Source organism: Echinops telfairi, unplaced genomic scaffold, assembly GCF_000313985.2.
Source record: "Echinops telfairi isolate 266 unplaced genomic scaffold, ASM31398v2 ScPeMD7_25;HRSCAF=90, whole genome shotgun sequence".
Classification (NCBI taxonomy): Eukaryota; Metazoa; Chordata; class Mammalia; order Afrosoricida; family Tenrecidae; genus Echinops; species Echinops telfairi.
Window position 1 is genome coordinate 1,204,045 of NW_022103922.1, and position 8,911 is coordinate 1,212,955.

At 64.7% G+C, this 8,911-nt stretch overlaps 1 protein-coding gene across 1 annotated transcript in view; it reads left to right on the forward strand.

Moving 5' to 3' along the window:
* The window catches only part of KCNT1 (potassium sodium-activated channel subfamily T member 1), a 40,355-nt gene extending 33,837 nt beyond the window's left edge, over window positions 1–6,518 (forward strand). Inside the window, 8 exon segments of the mRNA XM_030885316.2 lie at window positions 127–228; window positions 317–400; window positions 465–593; window positions 748–768; window positions 1,317–1,653; window positions 2,912–2,974; window positions 5,435–5,519; window positions 5,717–6,518. Coding sequence (XP_030741176.1) covers window positions 127–228; window positions 317–400; window positions 465–593; window positions 748–768; window positions 1,317–1,653; window positions 2,912–2,974; window positions 5,435–5,519; window positions 5,717–5,837 — 942 coding nt within the window. The 3' untranslated portion in view covers window positions 5,838–6,518.
* The last annotated feature ends 2,393 nt before the right edge of the window (window positions 6,519–8,911 follow it).

The window sequence follows — 8,911 nt, forward strand, 5'->3', positions numbered from 1 at the left end:
CCCCTATCATGCGTGCTGTAGACTCCTCCCCTGCGTTGGGCGTGGCATTGAGGGCCCCGCCCCGCTGGGCGTGGCTGTGGGGCCCCGCCCCGTTGGGCGTGGCGCTGAGGGCTCCTCCCCCCGCAGAGGGAACGAGAGAACGGCTCCAACCTGGCCTTCATGTTCCGCCTGCCCTTCGCTGCCGGCCGCGTCTTCAGCATCAGCATGCTGGACACGCTGCTCTACCAGGTGAGCTGGCGGCCAGGGCGCACCCCGCTTCCCGGAAGTGTGGGTCTGGGGGCAGGGGCGCCCACCTGAGCCGTCCTTCCCCCCGCAGTCCTTCGTGAAGGACTACATGATCACCATCACCAGGCTGCTGCTAGGGCTGGACACCACGCCGGGCTCCGGCTACCTCTGCGCAGTAAGTGCCCGCGGGGCTGGGGGCGGGCCCCTGCGGCCGCTCAGCAGCCCCTCTCCCCGCCCAGATGAAGATCTCGGAGGACGACCTCTGGATCCGCACGTACGGCCGTCTCTTCCAGAAGCTCTGCGCTTCCAGCGCCGAGGTCCCCATCGGCATCTACCGCACCGAGTGCCACGTCTTCGCCACCTCCGAGGTGCGAGCTGAGGGTTAGGGCCACGGCCAAGGTGGTCTCCGGGGCGGGGGACCCGTGTCTGCCGGGCACCCTGTGCGGCGGAGGGGGGAGGGGGCGGAGTCAGGGCGCGCCTCGCCCTGCACCCCCGACACCCACCCATGGCCTCTCCTTACAGCCCCACGACTTCAGGGCCCAGGTGAGTGGCCTCATGTGCAGACCGGCTTCCTGAATACCACAGCGCGCTTTCCATCAGAGCCCCCTCCCACCCTAGGCCAGGCTCAGGGAGGGGTCAGGGGCGTGCTCTGGAGAATAAAATGGGGGCCGGAGGGGCAAGCTGGGTGCTTCTGACATGGAGCTCCAAACCCGGAATTTTCCCGGACCCCTCTCCCGGGCCCCATCTCTCCTAGAGCTCCTTGTCTCCTCCCAGCCCCTCACTCCCCCAGCCCCTCCCCAGGTCAGGCAATGTGGGTAGAGGAAGCCCTGGGTCCCCACTTCCCCCAGGTTGGGAGGTGTATTGAGGGGACCCTGGCTCCCAGTTCCGTAGGCGGGGCGGTGTGCTGGAGAAACCCCAGCCTTACACCACCACCGCCCCCTGCCCGAGGTCGATGGTCGGGCAGTGTGTGTGGAGAGATCTTAGCGCCCATCTCTCCCAGGTCAGGTGGTGTGTTGGGGGCCCATGGGCCCCCCAGGTGGGGCGGCCTGTTGGGGGGAGCTGGCCCTCGGCCTTCACTGCCCCATTGCCAGTCACAGATCTCCGTGAGTATGGAGGATTGTGAGGACACCCGGGAAGTGAAGGGGCCGTGGGCCACAAGGGCAGGCAGCAGCAGCAGCACCCATGGCCGGCTCTCAGGCAGCGGTGGCAGTGACCCGGTGGAGCCCCCTCCTCTGCGGCGGAAGAGCCTGCAGTGGGCACGGAGGCTAAGCCGAAGGGGCCCCAAGCAGCCTGGCAAGGCAGCAGCAGCAGCGGCAGAGTGGATGGGCCAGCAGCGGCTGAGCCTGTGCCGGCGCTCCGAGCGGCAGGAGCTATCTGAGCTGGTCAAGAACCGCATGAAGCACCTGGGGCTGCCCACCACGGGCTACGGTAAGTGGGTGCCCACCATGGGCTTTGATAAGGGGGTACCTACTACAGGGTTATGGTAAGGAGTGCCCACCATGGACTCTGGTAAGGGGGTGATTGAGATACGGTAATGGGACACTAGCTGGGGTGCATGCCACAGGACACACACAGGGGCCACGGTAAGTTGACCAGGGTGTCTACCATGGCCTATGGTTTGGACACGGCTGGGACGGAGGAGGTCAGACCAGAAGCCAGCCATTGGCCGGCCTGCCCTAGACACCCCAATCTCTGGCTGGCCTGCCCTTTGTCCATCAGGCTGCCTGCTCAGGACCAGCTCCCTCTACACACAGGGCACCAAACCTGAACTCTAGGCCTCAGTTTCCCTTCTGTAAAGTAAGGCAGAGCTAGCTGACCAAGTGTACCCTCCTTCCTGGAGGAAGTGGCCACGGGGTATGACCTGGGCTTCCAGAATGATGGGTACAGCCTGGACTGGGGGCAAGTGCCCCCCTTCCACAGCCCACCAGCAACTAAGAGTGAAGAGGGACACACGTGATCCCCCTGGGGGACACTTTTCTATCCATCGTCCTGCCTGGTTTGTCCATCTTGAGGTTCCAGGAACACTCCCATTTCCCCACCAACCGGGGGGCTCTCGGGAGCCGGCTTTGGCCTCCTTCCCTGAAGACGCCACTGGGGGCCTGGGTGGCCTGCAGCACCACCTGCGCCTGCTTTCTGTCCGCTGCCCCCAGTCAGACCGCTCAGGCCCAGGGAGCTGCTGGGCTGAGGCTGTGCCATGCTGTGCCATCTGCTGGCCCAACGCCAGGATTGGCTGGACGGGAGAGGGGGCAGGGTGCTCCTTGGGGGCCAGGAGAGGGTGGTCTGAAGGGTGCTCATGAAGCAGGGTCTGGGGGCAGGATAACCAGTGGGTGCTGCCCGGTGGGCACTGGGAGAGGGTGTGTCCCCATGCCTCAGCCTTTTGGGAGGATTGTCTGCCGAGGCACCAAGCAGGAGCATTTCCTGCTCCTGGTCCTGGGTGAACATCAAAAGCCCAGGTCCCCGCCCGACACCCCTTCAGCCCCCGCCGCCCGCCCTAGCTTAAACCGCAGAAACCACCTCCACCTGCCTTCCGTCGGAACTGCTTCTCCGGCCACGCCGCCCTAACTGGACGCCCGCCCGCGCTTGCTGATCTCTCTCTCTCTCTGTCTCTCTGTCTCTCTCGCCCCGTCCCTGTCTGTGCTCTCTGGCCCTGTCCCCTCTCTGTCTCCTTCCCCTCTCTGTTCCATAGAGGACGTAGCCAATTTAACAGCCAGTGATGTCATGAACCGGGTAAACCTGGGATACTTGCAAGGTAATCCTGGCTCTGGAGTCGAGGCCGACTCTGGACCGGCCCCTGGCCGGCTGCAGGAGCAGGGCAGGGCCCCGTTCACGGCTGCCCTCCTCCAGGTGGGCCGTCAGGCACCGGCCTGGGGCCAAGTGGCCAAGTGAGAGCCCGCGGCTCCCAGGCCTGCGTCTAGCTGGCCCCCAAGCCCGCCGAGTCATCCTTCTGCGGATGGCCCAGGCAGGCAGGCTGGTCACGCTGGCCCAGAGCCCTTCAGCTCCTGAGCAACCCTAAAAGGCCCTGCCCCAGATGTGAGTGTGGCAGTTTGGGGTAACTGAGGTCTGAATATGAGGGCCCTTGGCCCTCGGGGTGCCCAGGTGGCCGTGCCAGTGACCACAGTAGCCATCCCTCCAGGGTCCTCCAGAGGTGGTTCCCCACCCCGGAGTGCCCAGGAGCTCAGACAGCCGGCACCTTCTCTCTTCCAAAGAGCTGCCGCAGCCCACCTGGCCCAGCCCCAGGCCTCTTCTTTGGCGAAGGCTCAGGGCCTCAGAGCCTGAGCCTATCACTGCAGGAGGTCTCCGTGCCCGAGCAGCAGCAGCAAGGGTGCAGCCCTGTGGGTGTCTCTGCAGCCCTGCCAGAGGCCCTGCTGGGCCCCGGGATTGGTGGTCTGAGCTGTGGGGCTCAGCTGGGCTGGGGGCCAGAGCCTGGCAGCCTGGGCAGCAGTGTCAGCAGCCCAGACTCCCGACACACATTTCTGCTCTCCTGTCTGCACGAGGGAGAACAGTCGGGGTTCTCGGGCTGCCGGCACGTGTGGGGGCCATGTGTATACCTGCATCCAGTCCTGCCTCGGTGGGGGGGGGGGGGGGCAGGGGGGCGCTTCTGCAAGCCTGTGCATGCACTCACCCTCTGCACCCCTGAATCCCGAGGCTCGCAGGCCCTGGCTGGGTGCTCCCCAGGCTCTGAGAGATGCCGGGGTCATACCTTAATACAAGGATGTTCTTGTTCTTGCCCCCCACCCCCAAAAGGGGCTGCCGTGGCCTCATGCAGCTAAGAGAGGAGACCCCACTGTGCTGCCCCATCTGGAAGAGCAGGGACCTGGGCCCCTCAGGGGTCTCCTCTCTGCCAGGGCCCTAACCCCTGACCTGCAGGAGGAGGAGCAGGGCGTGCTATCCCTGTGGGCCCTGGGAGGTGGACCTGCCCGGGTCGATGGGCAGGAGAGCCATGGCTCAACCCCTTGCCTGCCCCAGGCCTGTGTGTGCCCCTAGTGGCATATCCTCTGCCAGTGTTGCCTCTCTAGGACATCAGGGCTGTGCTGCTGGCCACTGGCCATCCCCACCTCTGGACCTCAGGGTACAGGCAGTTCAGTGCCCCAAGCCCAGAGTCCGGTCAGCTCTAGTAGGAGAGGGGCCTTCCAAGGACAGAGGGCTAGACTGCCAGGCACACAGGCTGTCCCCACCCACTTGGAGAGATGCCCCACTTACCCTGGCCACCAGCGGTTACTGGCACAGAGTCCCTGAGAACCACCACCTCACCCCACTGTACCCTGCCATCTCCCCACCTGTCTGCCCACCCAAATGCCTGCTGGTGCCAGGCTTGGAAGGGTGCTGCTGGTGTGAGCAGCCTGGGGCTAGTGGCTGGGGCTTCTCCGGGAGGTTTAGGGAGAGAGCACGATTGGCATGGGGCAAGGCAGGAGGCTGGCACTCAGGGTCCCAGTGGGTGGGGAAGGCGAGGGCGTGTGACGGGGCACCCACGCCAAAGCCCCCCCAGCTCCTCACTCAGCCTCGCCTTGCCTCTCTGAAAGCATGCTATGCGCATGGTCAGGCCCAGAATCCGCAGCCAGATTCTTTCTGAACCCCCAAGTTCAGAGAAGTGCCCCCAGCCTTCCCAGAGAGCTCCCCTCCCGCCTCAGCTGGTCGGCTCCTGAGAGAAGCCTGGGCAGAGGGGACCCTGGCATGAAATCCTGGGGTGCCTGCATGTGGGGGTAGGGGTTCCTGGTAGCTGCATGGGGGGCTGGGGTGCACACACACGTACAGTCTCCCCGTGGGCTGGACCCCAGTCCTGGTAGGAGCAAGGCTGTGGCTGCCCCATGTGATGGCTCAGGAAGCAGGTCTTAGAGAGACGCTGCATCTGAGGCTCTGCGGGCCAGGGGGTCGAACGTGCCCAAGAGCAGGGCAGTTTGTCCCCCTTAGTGAGGGAGATGCCTGGGGAGTGTGGCCAGGGTAGCGTGCTTGGTGCCTCTGCCCAGAGACACCCCTGGGCCCTGGCTGCGGGGACTGAAGCGAGCACCAGGCTCCACCGCCCCTGGCCGGATGCCTGCTTGTGCAGGCTGGCTGGGGAGGTGGGGGGAATCAGGTGTCCATCCAGGAAGTCAGCCCCCCACCCCGGTGTGCTGGGATGGGTGTCCATGGAATGGCCAACAGAGGTTCAGAGGTTGGCAGCTGCTCACAACGGGCCGGAGCTGACCACCCACGTGGTCATCTGTCTCTGCAGATGAGATGAATGACCAGCAGAACACACTGTCCTACGTCCTCATCAACCCTCCCCCGGATACGAGGCTGGAGCCCAATGATATCGTGTGAGTACCTGCCAGGCCTGGGGGCCCAGGCCAGCCAGGCCCAGGCTGGAGCCTGCTGCCCAGCCGATGTCAGCCAGGCCCAGGCCAGAGAGCCTGTTAGGCTTGGGGCAGAGGCTGCAGCCCCATGGGGAGTAGGGAGCCAGATGCCGGCCACAGACCCACTGAGGGCAGCCTTCAGTCCCTCCCTCCTCTTGCAGGTACCTCATCCGCTCAGACCCCCTGGCCCACGTGGCCAGCAGCTCCCAGAGCCGGAAGAGCAGCCTGAGCCACAAGCTGGCATCCTGTAACCCTGAGACTCGGGACGAGACCCAGCTCTGAGCGCCAGCTTGCATGGGGACCAGGAGGCCTGAAGGCAGAGAGCCGCACTGACTCAGCGCACACACCCTGCCCGGCTGGAGCAGCCCCGCCCCCTGGCCACCACAGTTGCTCCAGGCCTGAGCCAGTGGAGGCCCTGGGAGAGGGTGGCCAGCCCAGCCACAGCAGCTGCCAACGCGTGGTCACACCTGTTTTTATCAATCTGTCCAACACAACGTATCTTTGCACACAAGTACCGCAACTCGTGACCCAGCCTGGCCCAGCGGACCGGCCAGCTGGGCGCCTGGTCCAGGCCAGGCACAGAGGCAGCCCACCCCCGCCACAGGGGTGCTGTGTGAACCCCACAGGAGAAGTGCATGGTGCCCTTTGTCCCTCCACTCTCTGGGTCCCAGCCCTGCGACGCTCACTCCCCAGGGTCCAGGGGTGACCCCAGCTCGCAGCCCCCTGTAGGAGGTGGAGAACTACGGTGTATCCTCACACCTGCCAGACCCTCATGGGCACGGAGACCAAGAGAGGGCCGAGGCGCCCCGGCTCCGGAGGGAGAAGAGCGAACTTTCTCAGCCCCGCGGCGATTGGCAGACGCTGCGGAGCACAACGGGGCGGGCGGCCCCGTCCATTGACATCTGTTTTCTACGCCCCCCTCCCTGGTGTAGGGGCTTCTATTAAATGGATGTGTTCCTTAGACGCCAGGAAACCCCGCCTCCGCTGCGCAGCTGGTCTCCCGGGATGCTGTTTTAAGGGGTTGGGAGAAGCTGGGGTGGGGCCTTTCTGCCCTGGGGGTGGGGCCGGATCGTGCAGGGCAGGTAGGTCTGGTCTGCCCAAGGAGAACTGGGTTTGCACTGGGACCTTCCGTTCCTGTCAGGAATACTGATCCCTGGGAAGGGGTTCCACCAGCCACACCCTACCCACAAGACAGTCTGTTCAGGCCCTGTGGGGTACAAGCTCCTGCTCTCTGGCCCCCACCCTTCCTCCTCCCCATCCCCTGGTAACCGCCTCCCCCCCTCAGGACACTCTAGCTTCTCCCTCCACCCTGCAGGTACCAGGGATCCAGGGCCACCAGGATGGTGGGGGGGTGGGAACAGAGGCAAGCAGGACCAAGACAGAGGCAGGCACAGTGACCAGAGTGACTAGTGATGCCCCCCTGCGTGAAGTCAGTAGTCGCTTTCGGTCATGTGTGTGCCCCCACCCCTGGGGCCCACCCAGACGCCCCCTCCCCATCCCTTCCACTCCGGTGGCCAGTCCTCCCAGACAGGGCGCCATGCACTTGGGTGGGCCGGGCTGGCCCCCTTCCCAGGAGGGTCCCTGTCTCTGCAGACACATCCTAGTCTTTCCCTTTAGAATTGGGGCGCCCTCTCACTCAGCAGGGCTGGGCAGGGCCAAGGAGGCAGGGGTGCCCTGCGGGGCTGCATCCTGCAGGAAGGAGCTGCCCAAGGGCTGGGGGGTGGGGGCGTGGGGGATGCCCAGCATCACGGGACCGGAGCCTGCAGCCCGTTCTCAGGGAGCTGGCTGGGCAGGGCCTGCCGGCTGTCCTGCATGCCGGGCTCAGAGGGGGCTTGGACGGGGCCTCCCAGGACAGGGGCTGTGAGATGTGCCTGTGCCCCACTCCCAGGCCCCTGAATAGGCAGCCTGAACTCAGAATGGAAGGCCCTGGGGGCTGGCCAACCTTGTCCCCACGAAGGGGTGGCTTCAGGGGACTCAGGGACATCCCAGAGTGGGGCTTTCCGTCTGTAGCTCTGCCAGCTGTCCTGGGCTAGGCAATGGCCCCCCCTGCCCCCCTCTCCTCACCCCCCACACTACCCCCCTGCAGCTTGGAGGGTTATGCAATGAGGTGCTTGGGAAGGGACATCATGGGAGCCCTGGGAGGGGTGGGGTGCACCTCAGGGTCTGGGGAGGGCTGCCATGCATGTGAGGGGTCCAGGGAGGGGTGTGGTTGGAGTCAGGGGTCAGAGGATGGGGTCATCATGAACATGGGGGGTCTGGGGAGAGTGGCTAGGGAGCTGCTTGCCGTCTACAGACATTCTTTCTTGGGGTGCTAGGAGCCATAAACGCCCATAGCCCAAGTGACCAGACGGGGTGACCAGGCATGCAGGGGCGGGGCCCCACCCAGAGGCACAGAGATCCCCTGTCTGCAGAGCCCTGGGGCCATTTCCTGGGCTGAGACCAGTGTGTGTGTGTTGCTGTGGGAGGCTCCTGCCCAGTGCTTTGCGTGAGAGGTGATGTTCGGTTGTGTGTGTTCTGTGTGCACGTGTTGTGTGTGTGTGAAGGAGGCGGCGTGGGCCAGGGGTGCAGCTGGGCAGGCTGAGGGTGCCTGTGGAGGAGAGGGTTTCCGGAACGGGCTCTGGGTGGTGTGGTGTGCTTTGATACACACTGACCCCCAGGAGACAGGCGAGACCAAGCTGGGACGGGCATGGGAGTTGGGGTCCTGATGGAAAAGAAGAGGCTCATCTGCATGTGGGCACAGCAGGGGGCAAGGGCAGGGTGCCCACATTCAGGGGAGGGGTCATCCTCCCTCATCCCCGGGGGAGCAGCACAGACTCAGGGTGACATCTGGGGAAGGGGTGTCTGGCTGGGGTGACATCTGCAGGGGCAGGTATTGGGCGCCCCAAGGCCTGCAGGTGTGTGTCAGAAGACAGGCTCCCCAAGGCCCTGGAGTAAGGGAGGGGAGGGGCCGTGGCTGTCACCCTGACTGCCCTGTCCTGTCTCACCCACAAACCACAGCCAGCCAGACCCTAGCCTCCCTCAAGAAGCGGTGATGGGGTGCATCCTGCATCAGGGGGCTCGCTCAGAGCAGAGGTGTGAGGTGTCCCCAGCCACCTCACCCTGCTGCCCCCACTCTCCTCCGCCTGCCGGAGGGAGGTTGAACTGGACACCTGAAGGAGGTGTGGAGTCGCGAACACAGACAGACGGACACGAGAGGTGTTCTGGTGGAAGCAATCTCTGCCGAGTTCCCAGACAGCGTCATTTATACCATCAAGTTTTGCAGAGCACTGCATGCAAACAATGCCTCTGATGAACTCCAGAGTCACCCTTATTGTTTCCACTGAAACCTGATCAAAGACCATTATAAGGTCTGTTCT